This window comes from Uloborus diversus, chromosome 7, assembly GCF_026930045.1.
Source record: "Uloborus diversus isolate 005 chromosome 7, Udiv.v.3.1, whole genome shotgun sequence".
Lineage (NCBI taxonomy): Eukaryota > Metazoa > Arthropoda > Arachnida > Araneae > Uloboridae > Uloborus > Uloborus diversus.
In genome coordinates this window covers 98,545,413-98,569,389 of record NC_072737.1, presented here as the reverse complement: position 1 = coordinate 98,569,389, position 23,977 = coordinate 98,545,413, and the positions used below count along the sequence as shown (strand labels likewise).

The following is a 23,977-nucleotide window of genomic DNA, read 5'->3' as shown; positions in this document are numbered from 1 at the left end:
AGGCCTTACCGTTTTCCCGGGATGCGCGCCACAAACACACACACACAAACATCTTGTTTTATTATATGTATAGATGACCATAAACTTCCCATAAAAATCTCCACACAGTTCTCACAAGGTTCTTCTTTCTATAGAACAACTAAACAATTTTCAAGAGTTGAGTATTAGTTAAATGATTCATATCATAAATGTGTTGTTTCAATCTAACAGTTGACGTTCAAAATTAGTGCCAGTATCCACAACTGTCTAATTTACGGGGTTGTACAGTTAGGAAACGCAAATTTGGATCACTCTTTATAGTGCGCTCGATGCTACCTGAGTGCAACTGCACGCTGCAGAAAATTTCCCTATGAACTATGTAGCTTATAAATGATGGTTTGACGACCCCTGATTCAAAGAAAGGCATTCCACTATCAGAAAAAGTACTAAAGTCTAAAATATGATTGACATAAAAGTTGCTTCAGCATTCCATGAGCAGAAATTAAAGCACTTTTTTTCTGAAAAGAAAAGCTAAACCTGCTGCTACTCTATAATTTTGTAACTGATGGCTTTTAGTTTATGAACACTGAGTTTTTGTTTATTTTCTTCATTATTATTTTTGAAAACTATAAAGTACTTATCAAATAATTGTTTTTTGTCTGAAACATGCTATAGTTATGAGAAATACACTATGTTGTAAAAAGAGTAAATTATTTCTTAACTGACACTACTTTAATAAGTTTCTTACAGTAATTATCAATATAAGTAGATAGTTGCATTTGGAGCATATCAGAAGTGTTTTGTATACAGCCTAACTACCATTGAAAGATCAAAATTCTTCTGACCAGGAGTGTTTGTGATCCGAAATTTTTGGTTTGCCATTCCCGAAAACTTTAGGCTGACTACACCTTCTAAAATTAAAAAATTATATTAAAAAAAAAAACTTTTGATTTTTTTTTTTGCCAATGATTTCAATGATTTTTGTATGCATACTTGAAATTTTTTACGGGGGGGGGGGGTCGCGTTTTTCAGACGTTCATTGTATTTACTTGTTACAATCTTTAAAACTTTTAGGTTCAAAAATTTATGCCTCCATCCCCCCCTCCTCCTGTAAAAAAAAGAAAAGGAAAAAAAAAAAGAAAGCAAAATAAAGCTGTTAAAATTTTTAAACGATGAAATGTTTAATTTGGGCATGTTGATGCTTTTAAAATTAGCAACACCTTTGCATTATGTGGAGAAGGTTTTGGGAAACGTTTTTGCTAGGAGGTTGGCAACTCTGATCATGATTCCCTGCTCCTTCTCTTGCTTTTAATGTAATAATGATCTAAGGCAGACTATGTCTTCAATATTGGAAAAATTTTGAGCTACAGCTCCTAGACTAAAACATAACTTTTTGTCATTTTAATACTGTTGGGGACCAGAGGCGAACTGACCCATCGGTCCGCAGACTGATGCACCCTCTAGCCTGGACACTTTTTTTTTTGGTGCAACTTCCTTTCTTTTTTATTTATTTATTTTCCTTTTTGCACTCACAAACTTGTGCGAGTTCACTTCTCTTTCTTTTTCATTTCTTTAAACTTGTAGACCTGTGTACCATTGCTTTTTTTTCTTTCTTTTGCACCTTTTTTTTTGCCCCCCCCCCCCCTTTTTTGTGCCCTCCGGAGTCCAAGGTTAGCACCCACTTGTGGGACCCAGTCCACCCCTGTTAGGGACTGTGTGTAAGCAATTTACTTGTTTAATTATTGAAATGGGAGGATGGGGGAGACTGAGTGCAGAGACAGATGTTATGCTTTTTACAGCTCAGATTGGGAAACAAATTTTCTGAAAAGAACTCTGCGAATGAAATAGTAATTATATAGCTATGCATATTCGGTTTGATAAATGCGTTAACACCATCTTGTTGTCCCAGTGGCAGAAACACCGCGACACGGCGACATAGTCGCGGACAATGAAACTCTACCATGGACAGTTTTCTGCCTGTGCTAAAAAAAAAAAAATTTCCGCAACTGTCGAATATTTATTTTTTTCTTTTCGCTCTGCTCCGCAGTATGTAGACTTTGGATTATTTGCATGAACTGCAGACGCGATATCAATCCTTTTCCGCACCTATAAATCAGATCATTTTCAAATTGTTTACTGAAAAAGCAAAGCTAAAATCAAAATAATGCATATTTCTGTGTATATATATTTAAAAAAAAAAAAAGAACACGTGTCAGCACACTTCTGCGATACTGACTCCTGCAAGCAATAAATAACTATAATAGTGCCAAATATAGTGAATAGTGTTGCTTGTTTGTTTTATCATATCCTTAGCAGTGGTGTTGTTGTAAACTTCCCTGAAAATGCAACGCAAGGAGTTTTTCTCCCCGCTCATGACTTTAAACAAAAAAAAAAGCATTTATCAGCAAATTGAAATGTGATCGCTTCAAATATCGTCACCACCTTTAAAACTATCGCCATTTAGCGTCTGGTGTTAAACATTTATAGTAAAAAAAAACCTTGTTTAATTTTTTATTGAATTACACGTGAATTTTCCAGATAGATTTTGAAGTTCTAAAAGCTTGTTGCAGACAGCGATAAAACTTTTTGCCACTGGGCTTGTTCTCAAGAGTGGATCCAGAAATGTTTCAAGGAGGGGGCAATTGATTTTTTAGTTTAACCTATCTGGTCTTTTCATACTTGGAGGAGGGGGGGGGGGAACTGCCACAGCATTTCAGCAAAAACAACTAAAATATAGAGATTTACGCAAGGAGACCCCCAGTGTTTACATTGGACGAACATTTTCCGTTAAAAGAGGTGTTCAAATATATCGTAATAATTCCGGGGAATTTTAGAAACCCCCTCCTCTCATCAAAGTATGCCTAAAACAGAACTTCAATTGCTGGTGGTCAGGACAGACAGGACAAATTCAACAGGATTCAACAGGACAAATTGCTGGTGCAGGATCCCTCAAGGGAGGGGCGATCACCCTCATCGTCCCGCCCTTGCCTGTTGTCTCTTTGAAATGGTCTATAATAGTTTGGCTTTTCAGTTAAAACTTATAGATAAGGAACATAGCAGCAATGTAACGCCACAGAACTTTTATTTTAACCTCAGGATTAAGTAATAAATAAATAATATATATGTTAGTACAATCTTTAAAACATCACTTACAATTTAGAATTGAAAAAAAATTATAAAATTAAATTCTCAAAATCTGGCTTTGATAAGAACAACACCCATTGTTTCAGGATTTTCAGCAAAAAAACTGAATCCAACCTTTATAATCTACTCCAAACAATCGAAAAGAACTCTTGCTTATTTGTTTGGGTTGTTGTAACCACCAACCTGTTTCTCAATGAGCTTCCCTAGTAAAATTTTCTTCATAAATCGTATAATTTTTAAACTAAATTTTTTTTATCATACTCTATAGTTTTCTGTTTGTACATTCTTCGGTTGCATATGTTTCTTGATTTGCATTGTTTGTTCCTTCAAAAAAGTGAATCTTTACTGATATTTACTTATATTTATTAGAATTGGAGTAACTGAAAAGGGAAGTTTGAATTTGGAGCTTAAAGTGGACGTCACACCTGGACATTCATCAATGCCTCACAAAGAAACAGCTATTGTTATTTTATCAAAAGCTCTATCAAAGTAAGCAAATTTACTGTAAAATGTCATTTTTTTATCATTTGACTTTTTTTCGTATTAACACTATGCAATCAGAAACTACTCCCACGGGTTGTTTAGACTTGGATGCATTTACGTAATTCTCAATCAGTTATCTGTTTCGTGAACAGGTTTAACCGTTGAACACCGTATAAAAAGCAAACTTTCTACCTCTCTTTATATTTCTAATCAGTGACATTGTTATAACTGCAGTCTTTCTAATGCAATTACATGTTTCCACTTTTCATTTGGGTACAGCTCTAAACTAAGAATTCTGACTTAGTGATGACTCAAGAGAAGGGCACAAATCCACCCACAATAGGAAATTGGAATTGCCTTGCTGAAACTCAATATTATTTTTAACAAAAAAAAAAAAAGAAAAACATGTGTTGCCACTTTTAGCGACTGGGACTTTATTTTTTCGTAGCAATTTCCAATGAAATGGTAGCCCATTCGCAACTGGCGACTGCTAGTTTAGAGTTTTACATTTGGGCAACCCATGTAATTAACTATAATAATAATATATAGTTTGAGAGGTATGTATATTAGCTTAAATTTTGTTTTAAGTAGTTTCCCTAAAATGCTCCATTTGTCTGTCCAGAAGTTGCTTTTTTTTTTTTCAAAAAATACAAATTACCTTTAGTTTCCTTCCATTCCTTAAGGCAGAGCTCCATCTTCACTAACATAAACCTAGGGATGAAAAATATGTTGTTATTAGATACAGTGAAACCTCTCTGAGCGGCCACCCCTCTGTTCCATAAAATTTCGGCCGTTGAGAAGGGGTAGTCGCGTTAAAGGGTTTTCGTCTCAGATGCAATATAATTTCTATAATACATAAAAAAGAAAGTCTAACACATAAAATGAAGTCTGAGACCTTTCTAAAGGAAAATAGTGCATTAATTTATTATTGCTTCACATTTTTCAAAGAAAGGATACAATTTGTGACTTAACTTTTTACTTTTCTCCAACAATTGTTTTCAAAATTGCTTCTTAATTCAAAATGTAAATCTATAAATCTAGAACCTCTTTGTCATTGCATCTGAATTTCCATTGACTTTATCTCTTATCCCCAAAATCACTTCAGTTGAATTTGCTGATAATTACAAAACGTATTAGTAAATTGATCATCAAAGGACGAATAAGTGCCTGAAATAAAGAAAATGTATTTGCTCAAAAAACATTAATAATGCACACTGCAAACTATTTAGTTAATTTAAATCAATCTCAAACAAATATTAGATTTTATTGAAAAACGTTTAATTTCACTGACTTGTTAACCAGTAGATGTTTTTCTCAGTCGGCACTATAATTTTCAAAGCACTCCATTGTTATTTCGAGCTGGAAAGAATCTAAAATTGTATTGTATTAATTCTCCCGTCTACTGTCCGCGCTCATATTTCCAGAACTTCAGTGCGTTGTTCGAGATTCTTGAAATGATCTCCAACAGTGCTGTTTGCAATCCAGATTACACATACACACTGACCAACTAATAAAATAAGCATGAGGGACATTTTCACTACAAAATTATCAGTATTCGTTAACAGCCAATACAACTTCTCTTCTTCTGATTGAAATGCTGTAGATTAGAAACAAAAAAGTAAATAGATTTTCCTGAAAATTGGAAGGGGGGGGGGGTGGCATTCACTAGGCGGCCGTTCAGAAAGGTTGAGTGGCTGTTGCTGGGGGTGTTTTTAACATTAAGTCGATGGGTTCAAAAATGCGAAGCTTCAAAAAATTCGCCATTAAAAGTGGTGGCTGCTTACCACAGGTGGTCACTCGAAAAGGTTTCACTGTATTACCATCATTTCCCTACAAAGCTGAATAAGGGCCCAGACCCTAGGCCCTATTCTCTTATGTTGTAATGTATGAGGTGCCATAAATACTGCCTTTAAAAAGACTTGTCTCTCTTTTTTTTCCCTTTATAGATAAGCAGATTTTCTCAACTGTGCATTAAATTTTTCAGTGTGTTAAAAATTATGATTAATTCTATTTTTCTTTTTCATTTTCAATAGACTAGAAGGAGATGTGTTTCCTAGTCTGTTTGGGAAAGGTCCAGAGAAAGAAATGTTTGAAGAAATGGGATATTGTGTTAGTTTTTGTTTACTTGTAGTTGTTTATATTAGCGCATTGATCTCTTAACTGTGGTACATACACATTTTATAAAATGCAAGGAGTTAACAGAATTTTATCTATTCATTTCATGCATTTAATCATTTTTTCTTTTTAAAACTTTGATTCATATTTATTTCTTTTTTTCATGTTAAAGAACTAAATTAATGTTTTCAAACATAAGCCTGAAATCAATAAAACACTTTTCTTGTTTTGAAAAAATTTATTCCTATCGTAACAAATATACCTGAGATTTTTTTTTATTTCAATTAATTTTCTCTCTTGGTATATAGATCTTACTGAAACCATAATTCAGTCCAGCCTTCACTGATATTGCATGTTTGATTATAGATGTAGTATGCAGTATAACTCAATGCACAACTTTATTGCAAAAGCCACTGGCCACCAATGAACATTCGAAACTTGAAATAGACGGGCAAAAGAGTAGCCTACATCGATGCACTCATCTAATTAAGGCAAAAATTGTTTGTGTGCCTACGCATTTTGGGCATTTGCCCGCCTATACCAGAAGGACTTGTTGCCCATGGAATCGGTTTCTCATTGTGTATCTAGTTAATACTACATATGAGGCAGTGAGAAGCAAAGGAATGTAAGTGGACATTTTCAAGTTTTGAGTAAAACGCCTTTAAAGATAAAGTCCTTGGTAAGCTTTCATTGAATTTTTTTTCTAAATCATCCTGTATAACAAAACCTACCAGGGCTACTAGTACTATCCCTTGGCCCAAGACAGAAGAGAGGTTCACCTACCATTCGTTCTGGTTATTTCCAAATTTTTAATTTTGCCACTTACATCCCTTCGCTTCTCACTGCCTCATTTATGTGTTTGATATGTTCAAGGCGGTCATTCCAAGCTCGTCAGCTTGCGAGATCGAGATTCTCGCTCACGTGATCGGTCGTGACGTAGAAATGGTGTGAATGACGTAGTATTCTAATCTACTCGAACCTAGCTGCAAGCTAAGTTCGAGTAGATTAGAATACTACTTTGCGACATTTCTACGTCACGACCGATCACGTGAGCGAGAATCTCGATCTCGCAAGCTGACGAGCTTGGAATGACCGCCCTGGTAAGATCCCAAGTTACATGAGCTATGCTTTAACAAAATATATCTGCAATACTGGCCTATCATTGGGGGGGGGGGGGTCAATTCCCCACCCCCACCACGAACATTCTCTGGGAGACTCTCCACAAACACACTTTGTTAAATTTTCTTCAATATATTCAAGTAATCTTTCATTTCTGCTCACTAAACATCAACAAAGATCTCAAAATGTTCAAATTTGTTGAACACTTCAGCTTTGTTGTCAAAGCTGTTTATGAAACTACAGCTCTTAAAGCAGTTTAACAACTGCTCATGTCATAGGCCCGATTTCTTTTCTCAAGAATTCAGTTCACATTGCTTTTAAACGTCTTTTTGTCCTAAAACCACAATCCAGACAATAAAGGCTACTGCTGTCATTTTTTGCCAAAATTTTAAATCTCTCAAAGATTTGCTAGCAAAAAAAATTTAGCCACGGCAAAAACTAGCCCCATTGGCTACTTTTCATGTAATCTTGCAACACTGCACATTAAGGAGCACAGTTTAAATAAATTATCCCGCTCATTCAAGCTGATAAGCAAATCAATGTTTCAATGGGGGGAAAAAACTCGTTTTATTTTTCTTATTCTGCCTGCATTTTATAGCATACAATGAAAACCAAACTTTTATAAAAACTTCAATTTTAGAAAGAGTACATTCGAGATATAGAGACAACTTTGCATTAAAATCACTAAATTATTTTGGGACCGAGTGAAAACTGAGACAAAGGAATGTTCGAGTTTTAAGGCTTTTAATTATCGAGAGTCAATTGTATGTCCTTGATTGAGACTTTCATGTTATAATTAAAACTATAATTGAATCAATGAGTCTGAAAACCAGTCATCTCCTGGATTTTACCAAAGATGACTGCTTTTCGAACTCATCAATATAATTCTAAAATAAAATTTTTCTTAAAAAATGTATTGCAAGTTTTGGATTTGAGTTTTGTAAATTATGTAAGTAATTGCTTGCTTAAATGTTTAGCAGTTTAGCATATAGCCTTTGAACAGAAAGTAGTAGCAAGTAATTCATTTACTAATTTTGAAAACATTGAAACTTATGTTTCCTTATTTTCTAGGCCAACTTTCCACTGAAGATGATCTTTACCAACCTTTGGCTCTTCAAACCTCTTTTAATTTGGTAAGTTTTTTGAAATATTTTTGGCAAATATACTGAAATATGAGTATATTGTCATGGTAAAGGTAAAAGTTTTAAAAAGTCACTAATGAGTACTGACAGGACTGTCGTTTAGGGGGGTCAGAACCGGGCAACTGCACTCCTGGCTTTGAGAAATCAATATATTTACATACATGTGGGTGTAGTTATTATAATTTTTTGAGTATATACCCTTTTGGTCCCCCCCCCCCCCCCCCCCGCTGCTAAAATTTGAAATGATGGACCCGATTACTGATATGGGATCATTCCATGTCAAGTGATCCAAAATTTGAGAGATTTTTTTTCACTAATTTACTTATTGGTTTTTATCAATCTACAAGTTCATCCCAGCTCATATCAAGCATAGTCATGTTTGCTTATTACTCACTATAGCCCCATATTTAACTAAATAGAATCTGGAAGATATTATTTCTAAAGTCAAATTTTATTCAAAAATTCATAAAAATATGATTTTGTTGAGATCCCAAGTTGAAATTTTGCACAAATGAAGATAAAATACACAAAAATAGTTTGGGAATTAGAAAAAAAAAATCATTACATGTTTTCTGAGAAATTTAAATTTTTAAAAATAATTTTTTTAACAAAATTAGTCATGCTGCATATCATATTAAACAGCAACTAATGCACTTTAAAATGCTTTTTACCCAAATCTTTCTATCTATATTTGATGATGAGTTATCGTTCTAAATAAAAAAATAAAAGAGATAAAAATTTGGACTTTTAATCACCTTGAAGGGTACAATCGATGAGCAAAATTTCAAAGAAATCCAAAAATATGATGAAAAAACTTTGGATCACTTGACATGGGATGACTCTATGATAACAAACAAGTTGCTCTTACATTAACAAAAACAAGTTGCTCTACTTTTTTGGCAAGTGACAAAAAAAAGTAAGAGAAATGATTAAAGTGAGACTTAAATGAAAAAAAAAAGGAGTTTTGAAATTTAAAAAAAAAAAAATGTTACTTTCAGTTAGTAGAATTTATAAGATTGCTTTATGTGGTCACATTATTAGCGAAACATATTAAAGTTATTTTATTCATTGATTGAGGTTTTCCCAAGTTGACAGGTATGCACTACTTCTATTTTTCAGGCTTATGAACTATGTATAGTATTGGGTACAGATTTTTAATGTTTTCAATCTTTTTTAATTAGGAACATGAAAAGTCCAGTTATGAGTGCTACACATCGGACAACTACTGCAGTTACAGTCGTTAAAGGTGGAACTAAAGTAAGCTTTGTTCAATGTGTAACTTAAAAAAGTTTTATTTTCTAATTAGTTGAGAATAATTATAGTTCTTGATTTCAGTTGAATGTTTTGCCAAGTTTTGCCATTGCTCAAGTGAATCTTAGAGTTCACCCTGCTCAAACAATCAATGAGGTAAGTTTTCATGCATATGTTTGACCATATTCCATTTATAAATTGTGTATTCAAATACTAACTCTTATTTCTGTTAATGTAATATTTTTCTTTAATAGTTTCTTTCTGTAATTAATATTTTTTAATAAATAAAATTTAATTTATTTTATTTTTTTTTAAATTTAAACTTAAGCTATTTATTGTTTTAGCTATGAATTTTTTGATTTCAGGCTGCAGATTATGTAAAAAATATTATTAGTGATGAGAGAGTAAATTTGACTATTATATCAGCACATCCTCCTCATCCAGTGTCTCCAACGAACACTTTTGGATTCAAAATGATTAAAAAAAGCATACGACAGATATATAATGATAGTTGTGTAGTTCCAAGTAAGTCTGAATTCTCTTTTTAAATGATTCAATTTTCATTCTTAAAATTTTATCAACGTGTTCAAACTGTTTCTAAGCAAAAATTCAGTATGCTACAGAGAAGAAATTTTTCAGAAAGAGCAATTTTTTTTTATTTGGGGGAAAAAAAAAAGTGTGAAAACCCTGTAATGCATCTGATTCTTTCTTGCAATCAGAGGTGGCAATTCGGACTGAAAAATGGGGGAGGTGGGGCAGAAAAAAAAGACAACTAAAAGCCATAGGATTTTCAGCCGCAGCAAAAAAGTGAAAGAAAAAAAGGGGGGGGGGGGAGTACAAAATTTTGCTGAGGCTGGTTTTGAGAGCATATGAGTGGTAATTGATGCTTATTAAACATCTTGACTAACTCACGTTTTTTTATGATTTTGATAAATTATGTACACAATAACTTTCCCCAAAGACACACATAGCCATGAATTAGACTTTCATTATTTACCCCAAAGTATTTCGAGATGTCACAAACACTTGGTAATAATTTCATTAAACGGGATTATCTTGTTTAAGTAAAACAACTGATTTACTAAAAGTTACTGCTTGTACTAAATAATGTTTCATGAACAGATATACAAAGTAAAACAAATAATTATGAGTTGAAAATTTTGACATATCTGCCTTTTTATTATTTATAATTTCTAGTTTTGGTTCCTAAACTGGAAAATAAAATAAATAAATGAACCATGAAAAGTGTGTGCCCCCCCCCCCTGAATTGCGGCCACTGCTTGCATTATTTGGATTTTGCCTTCAGTGGCTGATAAAAGGGGAGGGTCATAACCCCCCCCCCCCCCCCGCAAACCATCGACAATAGTATCCCTCTACATTGTGGACAAAAACTTTATAAATGTAAATGATTTCAGTAGTCTTTTAAATTCAATAGGGAGGTGAGGGTGTATTTGAGCAATCGCTAGAAAGTGGCTGAATGGGTGTGGTAAAACAATGAGCGTACAAGTCATCAGCAAAAAATAAAATGCATACAAGAAGAGTTGAAAATAATAATCTACAAAAAGTTATAAAGGTTTAAGTGATAGGATGGCATAGTAGACAAAAATGAGCGAGTGTTATTGAAGCGGATGCAATTAGATTTCGAAATGCTTTCAACGTCATTCCCCCCCCCCCCCAACCACGAAACGAAGTTCCTTTCTTCGTTCTACATTAGAAAGAACACGTGAATCAGCAAAAATCCTGACGGGAAGATCGCAATCGATCGCTTGAAAATGCTCGGCGACCAGGAAATGAAAAAATTACAGAAAGCGGAAAATCGCAGATCCCCGGAATATTTTAATCTCTGGCATTAAGAAATTATTTATTAAGGGCGAAAAAAAAAATATGTGTGTCATGTCTTCTTTATTCTAGAATTGAAATCAACCATTAATTTCCCATTAATCTAACATCTAGCAGGTAATATGTTGGTGTTAATTTCTACTGTATAAAATGAACTGTAGCAGGATAGTTATGTATTGACATGCACTTATATTTTCCACTTTCTTTACAATGCTAATACTACTTGCTAATTTTTTTTTTACAATCAGTAAATACATGAATCAACTTAAAAAATACTTTCACTTAATGAATTTTTTTTCCAGATACTTTGATAGCAAATACAGATACCAGGTGGTATCTTGGTCTGACAAAAGCCATCTATCGTTTTAGCCTTGTAAGAATCACCCCAAAAGAAACAAGTAGATTTCATGGACACAATGAAAGAATATCACAGAAAAATTACATTGAAGTTGTTAATTTTTTCCTCCATTTGATTAAAAACTCTGATGCTTCACCTGAACCAGTACATCATCATGAAGAATTGTAATGCAATCCTCATTTTGCTTGATAGATTATTTTCTCATCTACCTCATGTTATATAACTACTTAATTCCAGTACTTAATCTTACGACTTGTTGAAATTCCTTGTATACTCACAATTATATTTTGTATGTACTTTGATGTATAATGTTTTGAGGATTATTTTCTCATTTACTTACCGATATGACTTGTAAAAATTTGATGTGAACCTGAAAAATATGGATACATATATTTTTTATATAAGTATCTTAAATCTTGATTAACTTGTTGAATTTTGTAAGAAAATCTACAATTTTGCCATGTAAAATTTATAAAGGTACTCTTATTCCACTATCACATTGATATGTAGAAATGAAAGACAAATCACAGAAATAAATCCAAGTTTTAATTTAAATTATAAGTCTCTGAAACTGGTTTTAAAAGATCAGTATTCAATTTCTACAATTGTATTTACAAGGTTCTGAATCTACCATTGATGATGTTCAATACAATTATTTCCTGTACCACATCTGGACACTATTCATTCGTTTTATTTTCTTCTGTAATTGTAAAACACCATAAAGTAAAGCTTCAGCAGTTGGAGGGCAACCTGAAAAAACAATAAAATTGCACTTTGGAAATCAAAAATAGCATGTAACAGGTAACATAACCAAGGCAGTTAATAAAATAAAAATAATGATATGATCAAATTTCATGAACGTTTATGATCTTAAAATGATATTGATAAGCAATTTGGAATTTTATTTTCTGATCAATAAGATGAAGTTCTCATTGCTTCAAGAGATTTGGTTTGAAAAAAATACTAATTTATGAAATCCTGCATTAAAATATAATTTTAATCTAAACGCAGTCAGATATTGCCTAACATTTTTCAGAAGCAAATGAAAAGGAAAATTCTGAAGCACACCTTAAAATACATAACCTAAAAATGATTTTACTTTTGCACATAAGCATGCACAGTGCTGTAGTTGGAGGGGGGAGAGAATTCTGTCCCCCTAAATATGTTTTTTATCATAGAAGTAATTCAAATTGGTTTTAAGTCTCCTTTTCTTTCAGTGAGTTCCCTAAACGTTTCTTTTTTTTCAACTATAGCACTGTACACTGTACTCCCGATTATCCATGCTAATTAATGCACGGGTGTACACAGATAATTGAAAAACAGATTATCCGAAAATAACCAAGCACGCAGAAAAGTGTATTTGGAGGCTATAAGTAAAGTACATGGTGGTATATAAAATACTTCAGGCTTAATTACGATACTCTACTAATACAAAAAGTAATACATTAGTACTTAATGAAACATGTAATAAAATTTGGCATAATTTTTAGCTTTAATTAATTTTAAATTTAAATTTTTGGCTGCACGAATAATAGGCACATGGATAAACAAGAGTACAGTGTATATGCATATATGTTTGAAAATATCGAACTGAAAAACCAAAAATTTCAAGAAAAAAAGTTTTTTTTTTACTTAAAAAAACAAACAAGAAAAGCACCATGTCAAAATAATCAAGAATTTTAAATCAAAATTAAGCAGTTTGAAAGAACCTTTGTACACTGAAATAACATGCTTTCAAGGACTTGTGGGCACCCTGCATTCATTTTTTAAGGAAAAAAATGCAAACAAATAATAGAGGTTACAAAATAAGACTAAAATTTTTTAGGAAAAAAAAGAGCACATTAAAAAAAAAATGGCCTTTTAAGATCTTGAAACTGAAAAAAAAGGACTTTTTTGGGGGGGGGGGAGCAGTTGGGAGCCATGTATCATTCTTAATTTTTATTCTTTTTTTTTTTTTTTTTTCAACCTTTAGCAAGTGGGAAAATATTCAATTTAGATTCATAAACTATTTTAAAATCAAATAGTTTTGAAGTCATATTCAGGCAAACTATTTTTATGAAAGTAAAATAAAAATAACTTTACCAGGCACATATATATCCACAGGTATAATGCGGTCACAACCTCTCACAACACTATAGGAGTAATGGTAATATCCACCTCCATTTGCACAGCTGCCCATTGAAATTACCCACCGAGGTTCCGACATCTGATCATAAATCTATTTCAGAAAGTCATAACATTAAATATTATATTTGAATTCAATAATTAAAACATCTTGAATGATTAATGTTATTCACAAAGACAAGGACTACATCTGTTGATAAAAATAACAATTCATTAAAATAAAACTTCTAAACTACACTCAAAATTTAACTTAAAAAAAAGAAAGGTTTAAAACATGGTGCAAAAAGTGTTTTTCATAATTTTTCAAATTTTCCTTAAATGTTTAAATGACAGATTTAAAAAAAAAAAAAATACCAAGCACATAATGTACCTCAAAAGGACAAAATAACTTTTCTGGGTCGGAAAAAACAATTTAAGAATTCCTGTTGTTTTCAACTATTCCTAGAAAGTGATGCCAGAAATGAAGAAAAGTGTGGCTACTCAAGTCATGAAGAGAATTTCTTATCATTATCTAGCTTTCAACCATAACTTTGAGTGTTGAAACATGCATATTTTTCTTATTGGGAAAGTTTGGTTTGAAATGACTAGAACTGCACTTTTCTTCGTTTGTGGTGTCATTTTCTTTGAATTTCGAAAACTACAGGAAATATTAAATTGTCCTTTCTGATCCAGAAAAGTTATTTTGTCCTTTTGAGTGCAGTATGAAAAGTGCTAAGTATTTTTTAAAGAATTATGTTATTTTATTCTTTTTAGTGTAAATGTATTTCAGAAATAGAATAATTTTACCATCACAAAACTTCACCTCAATTTTTCATATAAATGCTCGGTACTAAAAGAGAAAAAAACCTATATACAGTGGCTCCCAAAAGTTGTTCGTACACCTACGACTTTTAATGAAATAGGACCTTATCCATTGGCTAGAATTAATATTTCGGAACAGGTATTTAATTATAATATCTATGATCAATTTTCAACAAAACTACATGACACTTTTTTAAAATATATAACTTATTTTTTTTTAAATTAAAAACCAAAAAGTGCTAGAAATTTTATCTCACAAAAGTCTTCGTACACTTTGAAAAATGTCTATATACTATTGAATAATCTAACTTTTTATTAAGTTATTTAGTAGAATATCATGCAATATCAACAACACCTTTAAAACGTCTGGGAATAGATTTCATTCTTTTTTCTTCCTTTTTTTGCATAATTTCTGAGCAAGTGTTCAACCACACTTAGAGTCTTACTGCTTCTAGCTCTATTTTCGTTCCAAAGCCGTATTTTCGTAGTCTAGCCTCCAGATATCAATAAATATATTACATTAAGTTCAAATCTGGAGTTTGAAGGTGTATTTTCTAAACTTTAGGACAATTTTTGAGACACTAGAAGCAAACGTTTGAAAACCGTGTGCTGCTTATCGTTATTTTGATAAAAAACAAAGTTGTTTCTGATAACCAAATTTTTGGCTAATAGTTTAAGATTGGTTTTTAAAATATTTAAGTGAACAGCATGATTCCTTATTTCATCAAAAAAATTCCAAACTACCAAGTCCTGACGCTGATATGCACTCTCATACTAGAACACCTTCACCGTCCTGATTAACTGGTCCTACTAAGTTTTTAAGATTAAGTTCCTATTTTTTCCTTCTATTTACAGATATACAACAGTTTAACCAAAAAGGATGAATTTATTTTCGTGTGTAAGTAAGACGTTATTCCAAAACGTTTTGAGCTTATTTATCATTGGTTTTGCGACAAAAAGCGTAAGCTTTCTGCTTTTCGCACCGCCAAGAAAATTTCTGCGGGATGAGGTCCCATGTAATCCAGCTAATCAGAGAACTTGGCGAACAATTTTAGGTGAAAATCAAATGTAAAAATTTTCATTTAACTCTGCAGAAACTTTTACAGCACTCAAATGTGTGTTTTTCATACTTTATTTAACTGTAAATCTCCGAATATGCTTTGTCAACTTTGCCGGTTGACCATTTCTAACCTTGTTTCCGGTCCGATGCTTCTTTTTTAAGCAATTTATCAAGCACTTTACAACAGAATAGAATAAATTAACTAGTTTAGAGACATTTCAAACGAATTTACCGCTACTGTGGGGAAAAAATTCAACTTTCAAATGGTGTTTGTGGTTTTTTTTTTCAAATACCAGCCATTTTAAAGTAATAAGCATAATATTAAGGAATAAATAAACAAAAAAGTAAAGCCAAATGACCTTTAAAGGTCAACACAATGCAAAAATAATAAAAAAACTACATATGATAATTTTAATCATGAATTTATTCGAAAATATTTGAGTGTACGATGACTTTTGTAGCGTAATATTTCTCTGTCTTTTCATTTTTTCACCCATTTCAAAAAGAAGATCCGTCAATATTTTGAAAAAAATACAGGATTTTATTTAAAATGACATAGGAATGATGTGAAAAAAAAATTGGACTTCATATTCGAATTCAGATTTGCGTTAGTTTGGTTTTACTAAAAAATTTCAAAGTGTATGAACACTTTTGGTAGCCACTGTAGGTGTCTAAAACTTTAAGCAGTTGGCATTAAAAATTATAGTCCGGGAGCAAATGGTTTCCCGTGCGATTTTTGTGATACAATTATAGCAGTTAGTTTTTCTGAAAGGTATTTGCATGAGGAAAACGAATTCAGATGTTGCCACCCCCCAAAATGGTGCAGGGGGGCTGGGGGGCAGCTATAACTGCCGTGGGGGGCAAGTGATTTCCCGTTCAATTTTTGTGATACAATTGTGTGACTTAGCTTTTCTGAAAGGTATTGGTACGAGAAAACCAAATTTCGATAATGCCAACCCCGAAAATGGTTCAGGGGGGCAGGGGGGCGGCTATAACTACATTTGGGGGGGCAAGCTGTTTCCCGTTCAATTTTTGTGATACAATTATGGGAGTTAGTTTTTCTGAAAGGTATTGACACGAGGAAACCGAATTTGGATGATGCTACCCCCGTAAATGCTGCAGGGGGGCGGAGGGGGGAAGGGATTATAACTGCATTTGGGGGGCAAGCTGTTTCCCGTTCAAATTTTATGATATAATTAAGCGAGTTAGTTCTCCTGAAACGTATTGGCACGAGGAAACCGAATTTAGATGCTGCTAACTCCGAAATTGGTGCTGGGGGGCAGGGGGGGCGGTTATAACTGCGTTGGGGGCATGTAATTTTTCGTTTAATTTTTGTGATACAATTATGGGAGTTAGTTTTTCTGAAAGGTATTTGCATGAGGAAAACGAATTCAGATGTTGCCACCCCCCAAAATGGTGCAGGGGGCTGGGGGGCAGCTATAACTGCCGTGGGGGGCAAGTGATTTCCCGTTCAATTTTTGTGATACAATTCTGTGACTTAGCTTTTCTGAAAGGTATTGGTACGAGAAAACCAAATTTCGATAATGCCAACCCCGAAAATGGTTCAGGGGGGCAGGGGGGCGGCTATAACTACATTTGGGGGGGCAAGCTGTTTCCCGTTCAATTTTTGTGATACAATTATGGGAGTTAGTTTTTCTGAAAGGTATTGACACGAGGAAACTGAATTTGGATGATGTTACCCCCGTAAATGCTGCAGGGGGGCGGAGGGGGGAAGGGATTATAACTGCATTTGGGGGGCAAGCTGTTTCCCGTTCAAGTTTTATGATATAATTATGCGAGTTAGTTCTCCTGAAACATATTGGCACGAGGAAACCGAATTTAGATGCTGCTAACTCCGAAATTGGTGCTGGGGGGCAGGGGGGGCGGTTATAACTGCGTTGGGGGCATGTAATTTTTCGTTTAATTTTTGTGATACAATTATGGGAGTTAGTTTTTCTGAAAGGTATTGTCACGAGGAAAACAAATTTGGATGTTGTCAACCCTGAAAATGGGGCAGGGGGGCGGGGGGCGGTTATAAATGTGCAGGGGGGCAAGAGGTATGTTCAATTTTTGTGATGCAATCATGGGAGTTGGTTCTGCTGAAAGGTATTGGCACGAGGAAAACGAATTTGGATGTTGCTATCCCCTAAAATGCTGTTGGGGGGCAGGGGGGGTATGACTGCAAACATAACACACTTATATATTCAAAATTTCTCGGTTTACAACAAGTTTTCAAAGTTTAATATGCTTAAATCCACTAATAACAACATTAAATGCAAAAAACTCCGAATTAAATTGCTGACACGTGTTTCGAAGCTATTAAGAGCTCCTTTTTCATTGTAAAAGATGTGAGTTTATGAATGAAAATTCATCCGACTAAAGACGATCTTTCCATTGATAATGGGTTCCTGGTAACAAAGTTTATCATTTCAGTAAAAAATATTAGGAGGAAGGGGGGGTCCCCCCCCCCAAATTTTTTGTACAGGTGTTTCTTTCGGTTTCAGAATATAAAGAGTATTTTTGAACAAAACAAAACATTTATTGAAACCGTGACTTTCATAACCGTGACTTCATAATAGATTTACGGAGATAATTAGCAGCATCATACAAACTCCTCATGGTCATGTTTAAATCTTCATCATCATTCTGGGATATCATGTTATTGTCTCGTGCATGCTTCATACTAACAATTTCTGCTTGATTTCTTTTCTGCGGACGGTGAAATTCAATATCTGCAACAGATTTCTGTAGCAATTCTTTTGTTTCTTTCCTTGTAATGGATGGATAAGGGACGTTATTCATAGCACGAATGTTTTCATACGTGGTTTGTACATCAGCCATACTCAATGTACCTGTTTTTAAACATTCTTGAATCATACAAGTAAATTCAATCTCTGACGCACTCTCAGGGGCTCTAGAAGTGTTGGGTGCACTGGCATTAGGACATCGTAGTACATTTGTCACATTCTTCGCAAAACATTGTAAATGGTATCGAATGTCGATAGCGTGACCATCTTCAGGGTTTATTGCTGTATTAAGTTTTATCTGGAGGGCTTCATTTCCACTTTTAGCAATAGCATCACTCAGACTTTTTTGAGCATGATCAACCGACAGTTTTCTGAGGGACTTTGCACGTGTCTGACCTTTGTCACAGAAAAAGCATTTCTCTTTATTGAATGGAATGCAATGTGAACGTGTCAGTCTCGATGTGCTACTATTTGTAACAGGTGATGTATGCTGAGCTTGACTTTCATATCGCTTTTTTATGCGTTCAAAATGTCCCTTATGAGTGACATCTTGGTAACAACTTCGATGCCATGATGCCTTGTTGTCAGCCAGTATTTTTGCAGTCATTCCACGCAAACGGATATTAGATGAAACATACTTGACGTTTTCATATTTAGCATTTTCTAGCACACTCTTTAAAACCTTTTCATGTGTGGTAGGGTTAATGATTAGTCCTTCGGTGGATTTCTCTTGACATATAATACATAATGTATAATTAATTCCTATTTTTAGCTTTGTATTTGGTTCAGTGAGATCCATCTGAAAGTGACTAATTGCTTACTAAACTAATAAACGACGTGCGTCAAACTTCTGCATACAATATTTTTATTTTAAATGAGCTAGACTAAAATAAGAATCAGTTCTCCTCTCTTTCTTAAAAATAAATGGTACAACGTTCCCTTGTTGACGAATTTCCATTTCATGTGACTCCAGAGAAAAAGTGGCCAATTAAAGTGTCCAGTAAAATAGATAATACTGGTGACAGCAATAAATTTCTGTTTTGACCATTTAAAGAGATCTGCTCTTCCCTCTCTGAAACTTGTTCGTGAGAATTTTCTTTCAGAAGAATAAAAAGGTACGGTGTGCTTCATAGAGAAAAGAGATATTGTAAAAAACCAATACTATCACGATCTGATTAGGAAAATGAGACCCATCAAGTTGCTTTGTAGAATGACTAGAGACATATAGGTTGTAAAACTGGACATGCCGATTCCGTGAGAACTGGATCAGATTTTGACATTGTTGCTTTTGGAAAAACTGACCGCCAACCAAGAATTGAAGATACACTAGGCCGCAATACAAAGGGAAGGAAGAGATAAGCAACATTAAAGGCGGCGGCAAGGAACTCATGTTAAGCTCTCGTAACAATGCCTTTGTCCTCCGCTTCTATGAGTACAAAGGAGAAAGGAGAAAAAAGACCTCCTTCGACATATGTTTGTTTCTTTAATGTACGACCACCATGGTGTTGGAAATTTCATCCAAGCGCTCCCACCACTTAGTTAAAATTTACTTTAAAAAAAAGGAGAAAAACTCAAACGAAAAAACATTATTCTTTCAGAGCTGGGGCCGTCAAAGCCGTCATTTGGGGGGGGGGGCTTAACACTGCCCCCCCCCAAATGATAGGCCTGGGTAAAGGGTACAAATTTATTTCGGAAGAGGAAATATATACAAAGAATAATAAAGTACACAAATACAATTTTGCATTTTTTTAATCAACGGGGGGGGGGGGGGGACCCCCCTTCCTCCTAATATTTTTTACTGAAATGATAAACTTTGTTACCAGGAACCCATTATCGATGGAAAGATCGTCTTTAGTCGGATGAATTTTCATTCATAAACTCACATCTTTTACAATGAAAAAGGAGCTCTTAATAGCTTCGAAACACGTGTCAGCAATTTAATTCGGAGTTTTTTGCATTTAATGTTATTATTAGTGAATTTAAGCATATTAAACTTTGAAAACTTGTTGTAAACCGAGAAATTTTGAATATATAAGTGTGTTATGTTTGCAATCATACCCCCCCCCCTGCCCCCCATCAGCATTTTAGGGGATAGCAACATCCAAATTCGTTTTCCTCGTGCCAATACCTTTCAGCAGAACCAACTCCCATGATTGCATCACAAAAATTGAACAGAATACCTCTTGCCCCCCTGCACATTTATAACCGCCCCCCGCCCCCCTGCCCCATTTTCGGGGTTGACAACATCCAAATTTGTTTTCCTCGTGACAATACCTTTCAGAAAAACTAACTCCCATAATTGTATCACAAAAATTAAACGAAAAATTACATGCCCCCAACGCAGTTATAACCGCCCCCCCCCTGCCCCCCAGCACCAATTTCGGAGTTAGCAGCATCTAAATTCGGTTTCCTCGTGCCAATACGTTTCAGGAGAACTAACTCGCATAATTATATCATAAAATTTGAACGGGAAACAGCTTGCCCCCCAAATGCAGTTATAATCCCTTCCCCCCTCCGCCCCCCTGCAGCATTTACGGGGGTAGCATCATCCAAATTCGGTTTCCTCGTGTCAATACCTTTCAGAAAAACTAACTCCCATAATTGTATCACAAAAATTGCACGGGAAACAGCTTGCCCCCCCCCCAAATGTAGTTATAGCCGCCCCCTGCCCCCCTGAACCATTTTCGGGGTTGGCATTATCGAAATTTGGTTTTCTCGTACCAATACCTTTCAGAAAAGCTAAGTCACACAATTGTATCACAAAAATTGAACGGGAAATCACTTGCCCCCCACGGCAGTTATAGCTGCCCCCCAGCCCCCCTGCACCATTTTGGGGGGGTGGCAACATCTGAATTCGTTTTCCTCATGCAAATACCTTTCAGAAAAACTAACTGCTATAATTGTATCACAAAAATCGCACGGGAGCTAAAATTTGACCGTTTGCTCCTCGACTATTAATCTTGTTCCTCTCTAGGATTTATGCTTGCTAATTTCATGCCTGCTTCAGAGAAGCCTTGATTTAAAATTTTCATTATGATTGCTTTTAATATTCTATTGCAAGGCAACAAAATTTGTAACAATGGGTTTTAATTTAAACATTTAATAGATAAATTACATGAAATTTGCTGTTTTCTATCGTAACTGAAAGAATAATTTTATTTCAGAATTTTAATTTTTCAGCACTAAGTTGTACCTTAAGATTAAGCAAATCAGTTAGTGAAATCCTGAAGTCTCTAAATGGTCTAGTTGCAGAGATATAAGTAAAACCAGTCCTCAGATTTCTCTGTGACAATCACGCCAAGTATAATAAAAGTGCTTAAAAAGAATTGCATATAGCAATTATAAAAGCAAGTAGAAAGTAACTGAATCATGGTATGTTTGAAATAATAAACTTGTTTGAATTATTTTAATTAATCTGTATTAAATTATTACTAGCATAATTTTGTCCATCAACAGCTTTATTAATGAAAAAGATACATTTATAACCATTTTAACAATTTTTCGCAAAAATATAATTTTTTCGCTAAGCAATCAAGAATGAAGGTTTCTCTCATGCACTTGCTGTGGCTGTGACTCATAAAAAATTGCATTAGGAGAAAACAAAAAGAAAATGCTCCATCCAGAACTAAACGAGCCCAATTTCCCGTATACCAACATTAACTTTCTAATATCTAATCACAATATTTTCTTACTTAGCTAAGACTGCAAATTACGTCAAACATACCTTTTAAACATTTTTTTAGAAACAAAATATATCTTGCTCATATAAATGAACAAACAAAGAATATAGTAGCTCCTTTTAAACAATGCAGCTAATATGTTTTTCCGCAAACAAAATTTTTTAACCGCTTTCAAAAAGGAAAAAAAAAAGAGTAAAAAATGAAAAGCACATAAAAATAAATACTTTTTACTAAAAAAAAGATCTTTTGTTGAGCTCTTTCTTCCAGGTAAACATAAAGAGCCTCAGATTTTATTTTTCCCTTGTTGCTGAAAATTCAAAAAAAAAAAAAAGGTGAAATATACTTTTGTTTGAAAATAAATAAAAAATAAATATCCATTAAAAAATTTAATCATCAAAAAAAAAAAAAAAAAAATAATAATCCTGCACAGATCTTTTTGTTACATCAAGATTTCCTTTCATTTCCCGTTTCATTATAAAATTTTGAGGAAAAGCTAAGAGTAAAAACATTTTCTACATCCCTGTATTGTAGTTATGCTGTACTTCAAACTTCGTACTTCTTGGTAGGCCGTGATGCATAGCCAAGCTTACCTTGCAATGTTACGATGCATCACAATATCCTTTTTTTTTTTTTTGAAAAACTTTACTAAAAACTACTTGTTAAAATTTACAAAATATATTCAAGATAAAAAAATATAGATACTACTAACTGATTTTAGCACCAGTAAAAAAATTGTCAAAAATAAAAAAATAGCGTTGAAAGCGCAAGATAGCAATAAATATTACAGATGTGTTTTGACTAATGATGGTTATTAAAAGCAGATATTTCAATGCTATTGTCATTCAAAATTAGTTATTTTTTTTTCCAACACTTACTTTTCTAAGAGCTGGTGCCATTTTATTAGTTAAAGTTCCAGCCACAATGATGACATCAGACTGTCTGGGACTTGCTCGGAAAACCACTCCAAATCTGTCCATATCATAGCGGGGAGCAGCCATATGCATCATTTCTACTGCACAGCAAGCGAGGCCAAAGGTCATAGGCCATAGAGAGTTCTATACAATGGATAAAAGAAGAAAAAAGCTTATTTGTGCAACTTTTTTTAAACATAACAGATATTATGAAGCATTCCTAAGCTTTTATTAAAAAGCCATGAAAAAAAGGGCCCTTTTTACAGTGTTAAGAGATGTATAATTTATTGATCCATGGTTCCATAGAATTTGTACTAACATTTTTATTAACAAAAGAACATTCTTAAGCAAAGTTTATTTCTTGAGCTAAGCTTGCTGAAAATAATATTTAACAGTACAGTCGAATCTCGATAACTCGACGATTATAACTTGAATATTCCTTTATCTCAAAGTTTTCATCAGATCCCAAACTCTTGAGACTGTTGTGGAAACTTTCCATAACTCAAACTACCAATAACTCAACCGTTTTAGCCAGTCCCATGGGACTTTGAGTTATCGAGGGTTGACTGTACTTATTCCTTGTATTTCAAAAAAAGAAAAAAAAATGGGGACAAATAATAAATTTGTTCTTATTACTCTTCATAGGTGCATTATTGCCACTCTCTCTCTCTCTCTCTCCCTCCCTCTTTTGTACTTTCACTGCTTGAAGAAATAAAATTCATGAAATATGCACAAAAATCCCCCCCCTCTCTTATATCGAAGATCACAGTTTGTGTCTTCTCTCTCTTCTTGTAGCTTTCAATAGTTACCTACCAACCTCTCTCCCCAAAAATGCAGAGAATTTACAAACTAGTATGTTGTGGCCATCACGAAACTTTCTTCTATAATTTTCTTTTTTTTCTGATCCCTCCCCATGCTTGACGAGGAAGAAATATTCCCAACAAAAACAAAATTACACATACAAAAACTTGACGACCATCCCAATGTCTGAATTATTGCAACAGCAAAGCAAAGAGTGAAAATTGAAAGTTATTTTAAACGCCTTGTTTGAATTAATTACAAATATTTTATTTGTTAACAAACATAAGATGGCAACAGTTAAAAATTTTAAATCATTGAGATAATATTTCCGATCATTTCCATACAATTAAAATCACGAGAAATACGCAGACGACAATCTATTACGATTTATCTTTCTTATTGTTGCATTAATAAAGCTATTTT

The 23,977-nt window shown here is 33.8% G+C and overlaps 2 protein-coding genes across 3 annotated transcripts in view; one reads left to right on the top strand and one right to left on the bottom strand.

Annotated features, from left to right (window-relative positions):
• LOC129225831 (N-fatty-acyl-amino acid synthase/hydrolase PM20D1-like) overlaps nucleotides 1–11,976 on the top strand; it is a 31,389-nt gene extending 19,413 nt beyond the window's left edge. The window contains exons 5-11 of one of the 2 annotated variants that reach the window (XM_054860347.1): nucleotides 3,493–3,612; nucleotides 5,640–5,715; nucleotides 7,912–7,973; nucleotides 9,164–9,239; nucleotides 9,318–9,389; nucleotides 9,599–9,758; nucleotides 11,375–11,976. In XM_054860347.1, coding sequence (XP_054716322.1) covers nucleotides 3,493–3,612; nucleotides 5,640–5,715; nucleotides 7,912–7,973; nucleotides 9,164–9,239; nucleotides 9,318–9,389; nucleotides 9,599–9,758; nucleotides 11,375–11,598 — 790 coding nt within the window. In that variant the 3' untranslated portion in view covers nucleotides 11,599–11,976. The remainder of the gene's footprint in view (nucleotides 1–3,492; nucleotides 3,613–5,639; nucleotides 5,716–7,911; nucleotides 7,974–9,163; nucleotides 9,240–9,317; nucleotides 9,390–9,598; nucleotides 9,759–11,374) is intronic. The other variant, XM_054860348.1, reaches the window with a different exon arrangement.
• The window catches only part of LOC129225832 (NADH-quinone oxidoreductase subunit B-like), a 29,992-nt gene continuing 17,969 nt past the window's right edge, over nucleotides 11,955–23,977 (bottom strand). Inside the window, exons 3-5 of the mRNA XM_054860349.1 lie at nucleotides 22,718–22,897; nucleotides 13,513–13,648; nucleotides 11,955–12,180 (exon numbers count right to left, since the gene is read on the bottom strand). Coding sequence (XP_054716324.1) covers nucleotides 12,083–12,180; nucleotides 13,513–13,648; nucleotides 22,718–22,897 — 414 coding nt within the window. The 3' untranslated portion in view covers nucleotides 11,955–12,082. The remainder of the gene's footprint in view (nucleotides 12,181–13,512; nucleotides 13,649–22,717; nucleotides 22,898–23,977) is intronic.